This window comes from Diadema antillarum, unplaced genomic scaffold, assembly GCF_040938485.1.
Source record: "Diadema antillarum isolate AM-2024a unplaced genomic scaffold, OU_Dant_1.0 seq00000406_RagTag, whole genome shotgun sequence".
Taxonomy (NCBI): domain Eukaryota; kingdom Metazoa; phylum Echinodermata; class Echinoidea; order Diadematoida; family Diadematidae; genus Diadema; species Diadema antillarum.
In genome coordinates, this window is record NW_027271394.1 from 566,436 (window position 1) to 585,483 (window position 19,048).

The 19,048-nt window shown below is 39.2% G+C and overlaps 1 protein-coding gene across 1 annotated transcript in view; it reads right to left on the reverse strand.

Annotated features, from left to right (window-relative positions):
- LOC139732211 (xenotropic and polytropic retrovirus receptor 1 homolog) overlaps positions 1-19,048 on the reverse strand; it is a 67,913-nt gene that overhangs the window by 23,158 nt on the left and 25,707 nt on the right. Inside the window, exons 3-5 of the mRNA XM_071643089.1 lie at positions 15,023-15,124; positions 3,279-3,520; positions 516-665 (exon numbers count right to left, since the gene is read on the reverse strand). Of these exons, the coding sequence (XP_071499190.1) occupies positions 516-665; positions 3,279-3,520; positions 15,023-15,124 (494 nt within the window). The remainder of the gene's footprint in view (positions 1-515; positions 666-3,278; positions 3,521-15,022; positions 15,125-19,048) is intronic.

The window sequence follows — 19,048 nt, forward strand, 5'->3', positions numbered from 1 at the left end:
ACTTCCTCAGAATCTTCTTCTGGCACTTTTTATGTTGCTATTGCTGTCTGAAATACAAATAAATTGCGCGAATTAAAGATGTGCTTCTCAACACATTTGCAAAGTAGGCATGACTACAGCAACAAGAAAATAATTGAAATTCTGCCTTCATAGGTAATATAACACAGCTGACAACACTCACTCACTTATGACAGCCAAATCTCAACAAATAATCGAAAGACTGAAATCAGAAAGCCATTGATTTTGTACTGCATGTGAAATATTAAAGTAACATTACTTCTCTATGTCGGCATGTGAATGAGTACAGTGTAGATATTCAATAATGATGAGCAATTTGTACATGTACACCATAAATCGTTGTGCACATGGCAGAATGTTGTTAATGTGCTTCCCCACGCATGGAATAATGTCAAACCTAGTGACAATCTGCCAATGCACAGGGAAAGCGCATGAATGACAATCTGCTATGAGCACGACAAAAATGATCACTATCAATATGATCATCATCATCTCACCTCTGTATCCCTAATGATGTTGTTGATCTGCTTGGCAGTGTGAAATGGGGAGTTCTGGACCCTGTTCACATGAAAGTGGTCCCCGCTCTGGTTGTTCAGCATCTTGTCATGTTTCTTCAGGATCTTGCGGAAGCCAGTGAAGTTAAGCTCCTAGCATATCAACCATGATCAAGTACAACATGGGTGAGTTTGTAGCAGGGTACACATATCATGTTGTACACATAAAGAGCTTGAAAACTTTTAAAGCTTCTTTAATGAAGGTCACAATCAAATAGAGAAAGATTGAGTCATTTTGATTATACTGCACTCATTACATATTAGACATGAAATATTTTTGAAGATGCTGTCAGAATTATCGCAAATATTTCAAAAATTTCCTTTGAGTTTTAGCAGCTTCAATCTCAAATATCTCAAGTTGATAAAAAATTGATATACATGTATAGTACATTAGTTTTTGCACTAACTCTTCATATAACAGGTACTACTTGTTCACAGAAATAGATGTATCTATGTATAAATAATGTATAGTAAAGTATGTATAGATTGTGTATATAATACACACACATACATACATACACACAGACACAATCCTTTGGCAGGAAAATTAAGAGTTGAAGGACTAATCTGATGTCAAAAGTCATCAGTGCCATCATTTCAAATATAGTGATCTGTGAACCACAAAGGCATTGCAGAAAACATGAAACAGAAACAAACACAAAATCATAGTAAGGTTACTACTGAGCTATGTGTACAGTGACGTTATTTACTAAAACTGTAACAGGGTCTTCAGTGGGAAATTGTCAATTACAGGACGCCTCACGACAATTTGCTCCTTGATTGCATCTTCACAGGGATGCAGATGTATCTCCTGACCTAATTGCAGATGGCTCAAATATTTGTTTACTGCCCAGGAGACTGGATGCCACGGCCATTATCCAATTTGATGGGGTGATCATGAAGGAGAAGGGCTGAACGATGGCCCATCCCATCACATTACTCCTTGCCTAGTGAAAGAATCTATGTCTATGTCTTTCCCTGAATGAAGGCTTATTCCTCCACACTGCATGATAGTGAGCGCAGCATCTCGTAGAGTTGTTAAATGTATAACTCTATACCGACTTGGGCTTCTTAATGTGAGGCAGAAAGTAGGGAAGTCATATTTCACAGGATGTGAAGATGGTGCACATTACCATGCTGGGCTGTGAATGTAATCTGTGACTATAAGATACAGCATAAAGTGCAACTTTAGATTTCTTTCTCTTTTTTCAATGGCATGCATTTCTTTTTTCAACCATTAGACACTAAAATTAGTAGAAAACGCAACATGACAAATGCACTTCTAGAGAGGAATTTTCCCTCTTTCTAAAACAGTGAAAAACTTGATTTTTGCAACTCCTTATCGATCCATTTTCTAATCACAAGTAATCCACGGGTCGTAGTCTACAGTGCACAGAAAGCATGCACAAAAAGTTTGTGGACACTACATATGAGTGTGGAACTGTACACTTAAGTTTGCAACAGGTTTTTAACCCGTTCCTTCCGCAAATCTCTGAGCGCCTTTAATGCCCCCAAACGAGATTCTTTTCGCCCGTCGACAGAGAGGCACACACGTTGGTAATCCAGCTGTGTGAAGGCAGTCAAGCGATTTATTGTGTCCCCCTTTCTACGGTCAACTACATGTGCCCGTGAACAATGGAAATATCGATCGGGTGCGAGGTATGAATAGAGCGTGCGCTGATGAGCTCTCAGAATCTTTTGTTCTACACAAAACCAGGTACCTGAATGAGGTGACTGGGGTCAGCGAACCCGCATTTCTAACTGATCTCAGCCTTGATCATTATGTACATGTTCGTACGAGTTTACAGCAGAACAAGTAAAAAACTAAATCAGGAAAAGATACATGATACTGTAAACCCCCCTTTTTTTAAACAGCAAGAGAACAAATCCTGATAGAATAAACTGTGATCTTTTTATCAAACCCACTTTTCTGAGCATTTTAACACAAAGAAACATGAATTTAGGCCACTGAAGCAGGCACCCTTGTCTTCATTTTGGGAACCTGGTAAACCAGGTTCCCGTATATCAGTTGCTCCCACGGGAACCTGGTAAACCAGGTTCCCGTAAGGAACGGGTTAAGAGATAGATATATTTCAAATATATACTCCTGTTTAGATACAACTTGTCTCCTAGTAATGTTTTAAACGGATGGGACAGTATTGTGGTGGCGATGAGAATTGGGCTTTTACATTTTTGTGAGATACCAAGAAAACACTTATGATATAGTACAGAGCATACCATTTTGAGAGGAATTCAAAATTTATTTGATGAAAATTGGGTTTGGAATGACTGAAACATCCAAAAACAAAGTAAAACAAAGTGATCATAATAAAGTGTGGGTCCCACACTTTATTAGAATTGCTCATTTTTGGATATCTCAGCCATTACAAAGACAATTTTCATCAAATAAATGTTGAATTCCTCATAGAGTCACATGCTCTTTCATATTTCATAAGAGTTTTCTCATTATCTCACAAAAAATGTTAAAAACCTGAAATTAGGTCTCAACCAAAACTACATGTATATGATCTCTTTAACTTAAATATTCAAAGATGGCTGAAACATGGGTAAAAATCAACTATTGCTAAACATGCTCTCTCTCAGAGCAGATTTGCATATAAATTTGTTACAGTCATGACTGGTGAATGAGGTAGTTGCTGAGACAATCAATTCAGACCATTTTACAAGGGCGGTACAACGCCTCACCTGGTAGTTCTGCAGCAGTATGAGACTGAGATAGAACTCTGTGAAGGCCAGCTTGAGATCAGCGATCTTCCGTTTGTGCGACTTGATGACGCGGTTCTCGCTGTCCAGCTGCTCGGGGATGAAGAAGGAGCTGCGTCGGCGCAGGGCGTTCTTCCGCATTTTGACCGGGTCGGGCTTATTGTCCACCAGACGCAGCTCATCGCACAGCTGTGCAAAGTTGCGCGAAGCCTCAGCTGCTTTTTCTGTGGAAGGCAGAATAGAACCAAGAATGCAATGGTAAATTAACGCTGATACAGCATGACAGCAGTGTCTAATTGACTGAAACATTTCACCAAAGTACGGTCCATTGGCACAAGGGGATGCCATTAAAGGATTGTTTTGCTCATTATCAAAAGGTACGGTATATCATTACAGCAATCATATCATGTTGAGAGTATTAAATGTTATTATAACAGTACATCCACTGCAAGTGCCTGTTAATAACCGTATTGTAACATATGACTTGACACCAAACTGAAATACTGGTACCACATGTATTGCACGCACAATACCACATAAAGTTAAACACTATTAAAATAGTGGTAATAATCCTGATATTTACCCCCAAAAAGAAACAAAAAACAACATAAAACAAACTCTAACCGTTACACTCTTTCAAGCAGATGAACGTGATCATTTTAGTAATTCTGAAATTATTGGATGGCATTGCCTTGTACATCCATGCAACATCATAAACATCATGGCGATACACATGTACCAAGTTCATGTTTGGTCTTCTTATCATCTCATGGCATTTACCAATATTTGCCCCATTGTTCAATAACTTCCACAACGGACGTCAAAAATTAAATGACCTCCTCATCATTCATGACTTGTATGAATACATTCCAACTTCAAAGTCCCTTGCTACATATGAAAGCTGGGGTACCACAGTCTGAGGCTGGCCGTGGCCAATTGGCAAACCATGACAACATACACGAACTTCAGAGCAGTAGAGCAACAGCATTCCTCTTGGACCCTGTTGACTAATGGGCTGGCCTCACATTGCCTTCCCTTATTCTGCAATTCATGTGGTATCTGCAGTTTTGATACTAGCACCCATCCTTCTCTATCCAAACACAATTATCTCTTGTACTTATTCTATCATTAGGTGAATCATACACTATTTGTTAAATTCCTTCCTCATACGTTGATTAATTGTCAAAACCTTCATGTACAAGTTTGTATGGGGCGGAAAGAAGCGAACATGTTAGCAGAGACATAACAGATCAGCATGCACATCTTTCTGTGATTTCATTTTGTGTTTTGTTTACTTGCTTGTATCAAGCAAGATATATCATATGAAAATAAAGAAGTGAAAATAACATACATGCTAAAATGTTTAATCTCCGCAGTGTGAAACACAGGATATCGGTAAAATGGATACATTCCTTAATTTGATCACTGTAGCTCCATAATTGGATCACTGAATAAAGCTTTCGAACAATTAAAGCTCGAGCGGGAAATGTTCTATCAAGTAGTGAGTTGGCGCTAGCGGCTGGGTAGAAATCATATGATCCCTGCAGAAGGTCATTTGACCAGTCAACCGCAACTCCGCAACTCCGAAACTCCCTTTTTAGTACATTCCACTCTCATACCCACAAACACTTTCTTTCTATGTCTACCCATGCACATCTCCATGTCCTATCAGTACATGAGCCATTGTTAGAATTTCCATCCCTTTCTCCTGATTGGTTCTTCAAGTTAATGAATATTTATTAGCACAGTCATCCTTGTTAGAGAAATTTACATGACTCATGAATAGCAAGTAACCCTTCATTGAGATCCTCTCAAGCGTCTTGAATATTCAGGCTGTCAGTTGATTTATTTGCATATTTTGAATATTCAGGCCTTAGTTGATTTATTTGCATATATGCTGATCAAGAAATATACACTAAAATAGCTGGGAAGAGTAGTTCGTGTCTAGTAGATTTCATCCAAGCAAGACCTCTGTGTCAGCTGCGTCCTAAATACTGAGTTTTACTATTCTTAGTGATAAATGTGAGCGAACCTGGAGCCTATGATAGATTATCATTCTAGTTAGCACTGGAATTCTAGGGAGTTAACTAAATCAATTGCAGTTTCATTTGTCTAGTAACTTCCACACTTCTAAAAGTAAACACATGCTATGATTTTTTCTTTCTCTGTCTCTTTCTCTCTCCCCACTCCTCACAATGCCTTTCATATCTGAGGGAACACTACCAGCAGAAAATAAGACAAGAATAAAACTTGACAGCTAGTCGAGAAGAAAGTGCGATGTAAATTGTCCAACGATCAATAAATCCATTCTAATTGGGAGGAGGTTCACGTTTTGTATGATGCCCTATCTGAAGTCAAGTCCAAAGATCCGTGAGGATTCTACACAGTGGCATCAGATTGTACTGGCCCTGAGACTGCATCCTGCTCTTCTAGCCACACTGGCCTGTTTTGTTTTGCTTGATTGCCTTTTGCACATTTCAGCCTTGTAGCTCACAAGAATCCCCCACTGTAATTCTGAATTCTCATTCTGTGAGGTTAGAAGAAAGTAAAGTGATCAAAACTACATCTCGGAAAGCATTTATTGTGTTTGATGACACCATACATGTAGTTACATCTTTGATCCTGTAATGAGAGAAGGACAGAAGAAGTGACATTCACCCAGTAGCTTGTCCAGGAGATCATTGACAGTGTATGATTTTGTTACTGAATGTGTCCTTGCTTTGTGAGGACACAGGAAGGAATGTTCTACTTCATTATTTGGAATGAAGTCAAAGGGTTCAGCTAAAAACTGTAATATCCTGATTCATCTGAGAGGAAAAAGCAAAAAACAGCAAGGTTTGGCACCCACAATAAACTCACCACTTCAAACAAGATCATATGTATAGCATCCTCACTATTAAACAAAATGGAGCGACAGGTAATTGCACAAAATTTGGATCCCTCTCACTCGCTAGTGATTATATACAAACAATGCCAAAATCACATTAAGAAAAAAATCTTTCTGATGCACAATGTTGGGACAGACTATTTCCTCCATCATGTTTTCTCACAGAACAGGAACAATGGGGCCCTATCACGCCATTGCGGATATGCCGAGTGCAAGTTTGGGTTACTTCCCACCATATCATTCTATTCTATTTTGGCTGAGCTTTTGCAGTATATTAAGAAATCGGTTGGGGGGGGGGGGGGATCAGCTGACTCTGCATAAATCTTGCTCTGTTATTTGTAAATGGTTATATTACTTTTAGGAATTGAAGTAATCCCACATATTTTCCTTTTTGTCCAACATATTTAAGAAAATTAACATCTAACAAAGTTTCAATTGTAGATGACAAGAACACAATACAAAGATGACTCAAAAGAATTTTGATTTAGAATAGTTTCATTACAGCACTGCCAATAGCTTTCAAACTTCTATTTCCATACCATTTCATAAACATACAAGTGTATATTGTGATGGCTTTGTTCTCGTATCTTGTGTCCTATTCCTTTTTACCCCTCATGAGTGTCTTTGTTCTAATGATTTTATGAGTTAAAATTCATCAATGTGTACAGAATAAATTTTCAGGCAAGAAAACATTGAGATGAGATGCAACTTTGAATTTTGTGTTTGTTTTCAAGTACACATGTATTAGAAAATCAAACAGTTTCAATCTTTATACCTTTAATACCCCGCTAGGTTTGAGGACTACCTTATGATCTTGTAGCAGATGGAAAAAAAAAGGATCACAATCTTGCTTGTCAATCACAGTGAACATTTTGCTGTAGATAACCAAATCGTATCCACAGGAAATAGATTGGAAAGTGGACTCCGTGCTGGTTAATGTCACACTCTGATAAAAACAGTTGCTATAGTTGCTATTTCACAAAGGATCAATGTGAAATGACTATGAAACTAAAGGGGACATATCTCTAATAGCAAGCTCAGTTAGAACCAAACATTTTAAAAAAATATATAAATCATGAAAAGACATCCCATGTTGCACACTTTGTATCATATGACATCACTAATGAAGTAATTGTGTATGCCATCCTTCACGGACCTTCCTGTTTGCATAGCTCTTTCAGTCACTTGCTTGAGATGTATATTTACAGGAACATTTCCTATCCTGTAGAAAAGAAAAAGACCACAATGTTTTTTGTTTTGTTTTGTTTTGTTTTTTTCTGCTAAAGGATTCCAATCCCTCTGGTCTGAAGGATGTACAGAGTAAAGGCCGTGTCACACCTTTCTGGGCAAGCCTTGCGTGCGATTTGCGAAGGACAATTTTTAGTACCCGGAGGTCCCCGCAGATGACCCGCACATGACAGTACCTAGCACGTATCTCACCCGTAGTCGCCCGGAGGTGCGCACACAAATCTTTTTATCCACAACCATGTTCAGGCCCTGTCACACCTTTCCGGGCAAGCTACGCGGGCTTGTCGCGTGTAGGGATTTTCCAGCATACCGGACAATATCTGAAGGCGGACAAGGATTTGGGCGAGTCAGTGCATGTGTCTTACTTGCTGGACGCATTCTACTTAAATTCTACTTGCGGGTATACTGTGTGACCTGTGTGCCAGGAGCGTGGGGGCTGACAACTCAGTGAAGGAATTCCTCTGAAGGAATGGCAGAAGTCCCACAGAATGTCATTATCTTGGCTGCATACAGGGATTGAAGTACCTGCGTGGGAGTTGCCTGCGAGGTACTGCTGCTAAGGGTCTCCTACTGGCGTTCTGCGTGGACCTCTGCGGGCATCCCCCCAACTCACCCGGAAAAAGTTTTGGTCATGCTCAAAACTTGGCTGTGGTTAAATCAGACTTGCGTGCGCACCTCCGGGTAACTACAGGCGAGATACGAGCTAGGTACTGTCAGGTGCGGACCAACTGTGGAGAGCTCCGGGTATTGTTTCCCCGCAAGTCACGCCGCAAAACTTCCCCAGATACGGTATGACAAGGCCTTGAGCATGCTCAAAACTTGTTCCGAGTAAGTCGTGGGGGTTCGCTCGCAGAGGTACACACTGAACACCAGTAGGAGACCCTTACCGGCAGCACCTCACAGGCAACTCCAATGCGGGTACTTCTCAGTACCCGTAAGTCGCTCCTAACAGAAAACGGATCGGTTTCAAAGCTCTCACGCAGGTCACACGGAATACACGCAAGTAGAAGGTAAGTAGCACGCGTCTAGCATAAGAAACAAGTGCGAAACTCACAAACGTTCTTGTCCGCCCACGGAAAATTCTCCTGCGTGCTGGAAAATCCTCCTCGCAACAAGCCTGCGTAGCTTGCTCGGAAAGGTGTGACACAGCCTTACGGTAAAAGTGATGCAAGTGTCATGATATGATGTAGCTAAGCATCCCCAATTTTGGAGTGTTATAGGAATTCAACTTCAAACATCACAAATAATACTACAAGTGTATAAAGTTCAGCATGAATGCAAATTTACAGGTGTCTATTGTGTGCCTACAAGAGAATCATAGTGTATCTTACAGATTATCACAACATATCTTTTATCCACCATATTCTTACTACTGCTGTTGATGATGATGTTGATGACACTGATCTCAGGTAAAAGTGTAAGCTATTGATATGATTATATTAGAATGCGTTCACGATCCCATGGCATTGTCCAATCAGCAAAGGTCACTCAAGCAGTGTAATCTACAGTATTATCAGCTGTGACTAGCATTGAACTTTTGGGTAGAAAATACCAGTTATCTTGAAAGAAAAAAAGACGAGGCAAAAAGGTGTCGGTGTCTCTATCAGACAAAGGAAGTGGGGTGGTTTTCATTATTAAGGCAACCTGTCAGATCACCAGATGTAGGTAGACCAGGGAGGACACGAGAGCATCACGTGGTGCTGAGAAAAACACATTGCTATGACACGCTGCTCCAGGTTCCCCAGTTACTGCCAACCTGTGCTGTATCACCCTAGAAGATTGATTATTACAGTAAGATAACTGTAAAATGAACGAGATAAGAAACACAGAGGGAGAGGAAGGGACTGAGAGAGAGAGTATGGGAAGGGAAGCCCAAATTAAGGGGAGACAGGGGTCTGACAAAGAGCTGTCCATAAATTTGCAGCATAATTTGTTTGTTCTGGCATTTCCAGGCAGATGCTGTTTCCATAGCGACGACGCCATGCAGACAAATGCCAACCCTGATGTAATATTCAACATGTGCATCCTTCAGCAGCCAGTGACACCATGCTGGGAATCGAACAAGTTGATTGATGACTTTCAGATGTTTTTCAGAACTGGAACTCTTAGTCATCAACTCAGTCAATGGGCAGAGGGGTTCAGACAGGTAGGTTTCCCTGTCGGTTGTACCTCAGGTGCAGTGAAAGGAAAATGATAATGAACGAGCAAATACTGCCTTGACACAGATCAGCAACGATACATATTCAAGAGAGTTACAGGTCAGAGGGGAGCAAAGAGGAAACTTGATTGGAAAACGATCTAGTACCTCTTGTTGCTATCAACGTCACACTGTACTCTTTTTTCTATTAAATGAAATCAATGTTTCCCATAGTTGCACGTCTTGTGCAGCTGCCATAGCTCTAATAGGTGAGATCCCTGAGAACATGGAGGTGGATGGTGTGATACATGCCGGGGCAGTGGCTCAAATCACGGAATTAGTACTTTTCCATTACCACTACTTGCAGGTTTTTAAATACCCACTTTATCATACATATTAATTTGATACTTCTTTAATATAAGTAAGATTTAGGAGTATTGTATTTATATCTAATGAAAAGTTTTTATTTTGTGTGATACCTTGGTACCTAGCACAGTACTCTCCGCATAATCGGGTAGGCTCGGGCAGAGCGTTTCTTACCCGATTAAGCGGAGTACCCGATTAAGAGAAGAACACGTCCCATTCACATTGGACACACACAATGTGTATGTACATGCATTGTACACTGCACCAAACACCTACACTGTATGCTTAACACGCGTGCTTGTACGGCACATTCGGAGCGCAAGTGTGTTCAACTTCTGTCTGTCTGTGCACTTGTGAGTGCCAGCTCCATGTGTAATATTCGTTTACGTGTGGCAAGTCGGTACTGGCAGATGTGTTTTCATTTTTAATCACTCCCCAAAGGATCGTCTTCTTTGCTTAAGCAGAGAATGTCATTAGCCCGGGAACATTTGACATTCATGATTTCTTAAAGTGTCATATCTGGGATAAAATGTGGGTAGAAATTAGATTAGAAGAAAATTATTTACCCATTTATGCGGAGAGGCAACCCCATTATCAGGTACTTTGAATGTGCATTGGAACTGATTTTGACATTACTACCCAATCAGACGGAGTACCCGTTTAAGCGATACCCGATTACGCAGAGAGTACTGTATCTGATACAAAATGCACCACATCCTTCACAAAGAATAGTCTGATCCCGACTAGGGCCTACGTGGAAAACAAAATGCCTCAAAATGTTCCTGTGATATTACAATGAAATGGCATAGTATTGGTTGAGGTGAGGATCAGTTTTTACTTTTTTCAAGGCATTTAGAAACCACTTTATGTATTGTTTATAAAGAGCATACAAATCTAAGAGGACTTCAAAGATTATTTGATGAAAATCGTTTTTGAAATGGCTGAGATATCCGAAAACAAAGTAAAACAAAGCGATCCTAATAAAAGGTGGGTCCCACATGTTATTACGATCACTTCGTTTTGGATATCTCAGCCATTTCTCATCTCGTTTTCATCAAATAAACTTTGAATCCAAGAATGTGTGTGGATCACATCTGTTGATGTCCAAGGTGCTATGTAAAACAGTGTACAGTCTTTACTTGCGCAATGGAACAAGAATTCGTGCTTAGTGAAAGATGAGGCACACTTTTCAACTCGACTTCACCTAATTGAATAGAGTGCCTCTATCTTTCACCAGGTGTGAAATCTTGTACCATCACCGCTGTGACCATTCAATATTTGTATAGTATTATCAGCATCAAGGTCTCAGTTAAACTGTGTCAAACTAGAAAGATTGTTTGAAACTCACAACCATTAAATAATACCAGCCAATCAATAATAGGTAAGAGTGTCCTGCATTGTATATTAAAGGGGGATTCACACGGTGTGTGTGTGTGTGTGTGTGTGTGTGTGTTGTTTGTGTATGAATTTGTGTGTATTTGTGTGTATCCAGGCCCAGTTCTGCATTGAGTGTGCTGTGGTGTATGAACGCACACATGCAACACGCATGGAATCATGCTTCAGGCTTTCTTTCTGTAGCGCTTGGGGTCAGGCTGAGGTAGCAGGCTCAATTTGTGTGGGAAATCGAAATTTTTGGTTGTCATGTGAACAGCTGCAAAAAAAAAAAGAAAAAAAAAGATGTTTCAATCATGATTATTCAGCGAACTTTTCACGTCATTTGAACGGTGATCTCAAAAGTGAGATTGGATCGTGATTCCAGATCGCCATCAGAATCACACTCCTGCCATCTGAACGTGCCTGGAAGGAAGGCAGAGCAAGGGCAGAGGCATCCCAAGTACACTTTGTGTTGCACTCAACTTGCTCTAGTTGCTGGGGCAAATGTCACAACTGAATGAGTTTCACAATCAAATTGCTTGTACAAGACTGGATATAATTCAGTGGATGCTCCTATTGGATGCTTTGCTCTACCAATCAAATAAGGCTCCATGCTCGTTGACTCCACTGTCCCTACAAAGCTGACACTGCGTGGTGTGGAAATGCTCGTAATTTCATCAAACAAGCGATGCCTGGTGTCACACAGCGAGCCAGCATATGAGAAACAGATGGGGGTGGCTGGATGGATAATTTGATAATAGATCCATTGACTCCACAAAGTTGCCTTTGAACATGACCTCAGCACAATACCAGATAAAAGAGGCACAGACTGAGCCAGACAATGGCAGCAAAATATGCATCCACTGCAAAAATTAAAGAGCAATGAGAGGAGGACATATCATATAATGAGGCACCATCTACCAAATCAGTCCCTTCTATTAAGACCCTGAAATCATGCAGGTTTAAGGCACACCATCTATTTACATGAAGCCTTTAGGCATTTTTTTTGTTATCGTTGTTGTTGAATGGTCTATTGATCCTTAAACTTCGCAGCCGATGGCTGAATTGCATCTGATTTACAGAGATAAAAATACAGTGCGACAATTCTAACACTACATGTATTTAAAAACCATTTGAAACAAAAGGTATACTTTTGAAGGGAAGGTTTAAAAGTTGAAATTAATTCTATAAAATCTCACCAACCAACCCTGGTTCCTCCCCTATACTGTACATCAAATTGTGTGCAATCAACAAATACTCAATTTTTTTTACCATCAACACATGGTGAACTGTAAATAACCTCCTTCTTCTATGTATTTCAAAGTTGTTTGTTCATGTGTGTATTATCAAGCTGAAGAATAGAAGCATATACTGAGTGCTCATGTTTTGACACAAAAAGTGGAGCCTTCCGAATCCTGCTGCAGCGTCTTTCTATTGTCAATATGAAGCTGTTTTACCTGCACACACAATAACCTGCACATTGCTACGTTGTAGAGTACCTCGCCCATTATTGAATAAAGTTCACTGTAAAAGCTTGTAAAGGTATGCCATTTTACCAAAGAATATGTAATTTCTGCATTTTATAAAAGTGTACAAATTTATTTCAATAGTGCACAAGCATATATCTCCCCAAGATATTACACTTGCTCCTTATCATCCTTTTCCATGTCTATCCTCATTTTCACATAAAATCTATTTGTTGCTCTTACAATCTTTCTCCCTTTTTTATTTTTATTCTCTTTTTCCATCCTCTTTTGTATCTGAAAAATTTAAGTTCTATTTGGAACAAAAGATCTGGTTACACAAGCGCAAGTGTTTACCATTTCTCTAATTTCTACTCCTCCTGTCGTGAAAACAAAGAAAAAAGAACCTTTGGAATGGCAATTACGAATTTGAGAAATACAAAATGTAAACGTGTATATCACTCATAAAGTACAGAAGAGTATTCGTGTTAATAAAACTTGTGCTAACCACTGGTGAAATCAACAATGAGAGACTATAAAAGATGAAATACAGACTGTCATCTAGATGCTTACAGCTGCATTGCTTCAGCCAAATGACAGCCATAAAAGCAACATCTTTTCTTTTTTATCCTAGTTCAGACTTCAAAGATAAATATTTCTTGGTCATAATTTGAGGAGGCACACTGAGATATATAGTTTCTAATCAGTGACCTTTATAGAACAGAACTGAACACTAACAACTCATGTGACTGCCAGTGTAATCCATCTTGTTTTTTGTTTACAATGAAACTTTTCATAGTTCTCATTGGTCTGGAGTCATTAATTTCTACTCATAAACAACCTTTCCATTTGTGAAAGTTTGTTTACATGGACTTGTTTTTAACTTCTCCAAATCTTTAAACTCCTTGCCACTGCACATCAATTTGAAGCTTAACCCATTGACGACTATCCCTCCCCCCCCCCCTCCTAAAAAAGTATACTCAGGCAGGTGTCTATGGTCTATGAGAAATGACTGTAGATAGCAAAATGATGTAATAAGCATATCTTCTTTGAGGGGAAAAAGGGATAAAGTAACTCATATTTTTTTCATCATTCAGTATTGTCACAAGATAATACTGGTCCACAAAAATATTTATTTCTGTCATCCCCTGTGTATAATGAGAATACTTTATCTCAAATGCATTTGTAGCCTATGGAGTTCTAATCTCCCCCCCCCCCCCCCCTGTCCATGGGGGGAGGGGGGAGGGAGATATCATAATCTTGCACTCAGACAATGAAATGGTGTTCAGTTCATGTAGGGAAGAATATCCGTCACATTTACTGTATACGCTGTTATTTTCACGGACAGATATTTTCCCAAATGAGGAGGTTATAGACATTTTCGCGAGATGTTGTTTTCGTTTTTTTTTTTTTTTTTTTTTGGGGGGGGGGGAGCAGGAAGGGGAGGGGTTGGTGGCTAGTTTACTGAACAAAAATTGATTTACACACTTAAACAAAGAAATAAAACCATAGTGCTTTTTAAAAAGATTAGAGTGATGGCGTCAACGCCTCCTATAGAGCATTAGAGTCCCCCTGTCCATGAGGACCTCGGAAGACCCATATGACATGCAAGACAAAAACAAGCATCTTTTTGAAACTTACTGGGGGGGGGGGGGAACCCCTGTGTAGAGTTCCCTGGTCATCTAGCGCAAAGTCAGCATATGTTTCCATGGAAGCCTGTGGGCAGGCATTTCCCTTTGAGAGAAGTGGCAGTTTCTTGTGAGCACATGCATGTACACGTAAACGCACGCCGTCACAAACCGCGCAGGTCATTGGAAGTGTGTGCCGTGTTCACCCCAGAGACTGTTCAGAGTCCCTTTATCTAGCCCAATCTTTACCTCAGAGTCACCCAAGACTCACCCAAGACGCTTTGTGCCATGACCGTTTAGAGTCCCAATCGTATGGGGTGAACACAGAACATCTCTCGGAGGTTGTGCTATGTTTTGGGAGACTCTCAATGGGATATAATTTGCACACGTTTGCAATGGCCATCACTGTTTAGCAAACACTCAGAAAATTGTATGATTCTATACTCCTTTGAGTTTGGTATATATTTCTATGAATCTTCTACAATTCTATTTTGTTTGATTCTACAATATTGCTAGAATTAAACTTAGAAGATGGAGTGGGGTTTTAAATTAAGCACTATTGGCATTTTTACATTCCCACAGTAAAATACAATGTACACATTTACGGTCATACACTAGATTACCTGAGAAGAATGTGTTGATCTTGGAAAGCTCCTTCTCACAGTACTGGAAGAACTTCTCCTCAAATTGGACGAAATGTCGGTCGACCTGTGCCTCCCCTGCCACTGAAACGACAAAAGTGCAGAAAGACTTCATCAGATTAAATCCTCAACCTCATCACCTATAAAAAATAGGCATCTGAGATTGACAATTTCATGACAAATTGTGCTGGTTACAGTTGCAAGCAGGTTCATTAATGACAGCAATGCTGTCAAATTTTATGTCATCTTTGTCAAAATTCACACGCCCCTTATAGCATCTTTATTGTAAATGTACATCAGATACACCTGCACAGAGAGACCTTTATTTTCCATTCACCTTCCCTTAGAACAAATAGGAACATAAAAACTAAATCCAGGCTTTCCCACATGAAGCAGTTGTTGGGAGAAGTTTTGATTAATAGTAAATTGTGTGTAAAAAAAAAAATTGTGTGTAAAATACAAAAAACAAAACAGACACACAGTAGGCAGCAAAATTTAAATCCTAATCCAAAAGTACTGATAGATTTCTTGCATCCGCTAAAATGGAAAGAAATATTTCGCTAATTCCTGATCATAATGTTTTGCGTACCAAACTGTGCATACACAACAATTTGCCAAAATGATGACCCCTGCGTTTCCATTTGGGGATGTTGTGATGAGTGTGCTGAAAGATGGGATAAAATATGCCAAGACTATGTCTAGGCTCTACCATTCACACCAGCCATGGTGCAAATCATTGTGCAATTTCTCAAATAATCAAGATAGTTCCGAAATAATCACAAAGATTTGTAGTGATTTGGATTGCAATGTTAATCACGCTACTTAGTGACATTTTACATCCTCATTGGCAAAAAATTGTATGGCTGCGGATTAAAATCGTGAGATATGGATCCATCTAAAGTTGTAATTGATGTCAGGAAGAGTGGCATGTCACCTTGCATCACAAAACCAAAGTTGCCAGACATGAATTTGTAGTTAGAGCAATTTTTGAAAAAAAAAAACGGACTCTAAGTTTGAAAACAATGCATCACTCAATTCAAATGGACTCTCCTAACCTATCTAAATAATGGGGAAAAAAAAGCACACTCTGGAAAAGTATATTGAGAAAAGAGGCTTTGAAGCATAGGGTCTATTTAAGTGCTTATTCTTTATCGAGCTGTGCTCTGTGCAGTGATTTGGACAGAAAACAGGATGTAACACTTCATAACAAAAACAATGAAGGGATTATCAAATTAAGTTGAAATTGATCATGCTCTATCAACACATTCTGTCCAAGAGAATACCAAGTTTCATCATCCTTTTAAAAGGTGTTAGAGTTTAAAGTGAAGAGTGTGTAAAGGCTTATTAAGAAATGAAAGGGGGACTCTGAGACACACCTGATCACACTATCCTACAAAAAAAAAGTGTTCTAGAAAAACTGCTGAGTACAATTTCCTGTTCATTTTGTGACACCAAACTTCAGAATAATGTAGAAGAATTGTTTTTGCAGAAAATATGGAAAACTTAAGATTAACTAGGTTGACCCGTTTCATCTATTTTGAGTCCTCACACGTAATCAGTGGGTGTGACTTTTTGTTGGTTTTGTGATGCATGGTCACAATATCAATCACAATCAAAATGTGATATTAATCAAGTGGTTGATGTCCTCAACTTTTGGTCAGGATGAAAACTAAGCAAAGGAAACTTATGATATATCACAATCTACTCAAACTGCCAGGTACCTGCAAACACATGGATAGCTTAAATCCAGTTGCACATTCTATTTAAGTTGCACATTCTATTCTGGAGGTACCTGCAACTTATTTACGCTAAGCCCTCACATTTGCAGAGAAATGTTGGTTGGCATGATTGGACAGGTACTGTTTACTGTCTACTGTTTGATGTGCATTTTTTTTTTCTGGTGATATTACTTGTTTTCTGTTTGAAATGAGTAAATGGCTCCACGAAGCCAGAAGTGCAAGAAAGAAGTATAGCAAGCTACAAAATTTTATTTATTTCAGTCACGTGATATAGCTTTAAGAGAGCTGTAGCAGAGACTATAAGTGTCACACTGCTGCAGATTCTATGTTTGTTCCTTCCAAGACCAAACAAACATGTGAGTGGCTGGAAGAAAGGTCACTCAAATCCAGGGTCCTATTTCAGGAGTTGCAGTCTTGTTGCAAGAGATGCTGATTTGTTTGTTTGTTTGTTTGTTTGTTTGGTTGTTGTTTTTTTTTTTTTGCTACATTTGCTAAGAAACTGTGCAGTTCAAGCCATGAAATTGTGGTCATTTTGGCCCTAGCATTGTCATGGGTGGTGAAAGAACAAAAACCTATCTAGGAGGTTAGGACTTTACTACTGTTCCTCTTCTCCTATATCAACTTGTTAATATTCAAAAGATACAAATCACAATTTATGTTGGGTTTGATTTCTCGAAAGTATCTTTGCTTATTAAATTTCAATTCACTTGAATCTATTTCAATTCATTTCATTTTACTCCACTTTATTCTTTTTTTTTCTTTCTTTCTTTTTCTTTTTTTTTCTTTTTTTTTTTTTTGGGGGGGGGGGTCATTTTTAGCCAGTGTCATAGCCTGCCTGTGAGAGTTTCACAGCCCAACAGTGGGCCAAAGACCACTGGTTGAAAAGCGCGGGTTTAGGAATTTAGAAACACTTCTGTTGTTTTACTACAGGTCTACTAACAATGTAGTATTGAAAATAAGATGAAAACAATGGTGACATAAAAAATAAAGCCAGGGTAAAGACACTCTGTCTGCAATAAAGGCAATGTTCATAACTCCAGACTTCCTCACTATACTTTCTGTGACTCTCCATCTGTCGTTGCTAGTGACCCGTTCTTTCCGCTGCATTTCCTCTGGAGGAACAGACAAATTTCCTGGGCTGCTCTTTATACAATCCATGCAATCCGAGGAGACTTACCGATAGTTGAATCACTGACCCCCTTTTTTTCTTTTTCTTTTTTGGTCATTCTGGTTAACTTTTTGCATCAGCTTTTTCCTTTTCTTTCTCCTTACCCCTCATTCATTTTCTGTCCCCTCCCACTTCCCCCTTTTAAATCTTACCAGGACATACATATTGTACTTATACCATAACTGCTGTACAACCTGATTTGGACATGCTTACTTCCGCAAAATATAACGAGCTGTTGTATACAAACATACACAGGCTTTACCTCACAAATGTACACATAGTACATCCACACATACTGTACATCATCTACAGATATACTCAGCACTGTCAGTCATTTTGGGTAATGCAAAGTAGCACATTTCTATTCTCTGCATTTTATTTTATACATAAAATATGAGAAACATAAATTTTTCTTCCTATCCACCTTGGTCTATCTAAAAGTGGATTTGAAACATTGTCCAGTCCTCACAAGATCAATATGTGTAATGCTAAAAGTATTTTCATTTGTTTTTAATGCAAGAAAATATAAAAGGCAAATTTATTTCTTAAGTAAAAAGGTACATTGTATGTACATGTACACTTGTAGCTAAAAACTAGCACACATTGCACATGAACATCATTATGATGACTTCTCTTCAGATCCATTTCACCACTGCACACAATTCTACAATTTCCCCGGTCAATGTGCAATGGTTCATGCTCAATTTGAATAATAATGCAAGGCAGTTTAAATAAACAGTTAGCCACATAATGTACACCCTTCTGTACAATCAAATTACAAAACCTTAAGCAATTTACAAATAAAGCCAGGAAGGCATTGTACCAGTCAATGGGTACACTGCTTCAATGTTCACCTGGCCTTCTGACCCCATTCAGTAGAATTTGAAGTACTTGACATTTATGCCAATGTCAGAAGTGAATCACCCATTGTGTAGCCAACTTTTTCTGCTAATTTTTTGGTCATCAGAGATTGTGACTTGAAATTTGTGCAGCCATGGGCAAGTTGCAGCATGGAGCTGTTGTTCAGCTCCACGGTTGCACCGAGTGCTCACGCTGCACACAATACGAGTCAAACAAGCAAAACCTGACAGTTATGTCTGT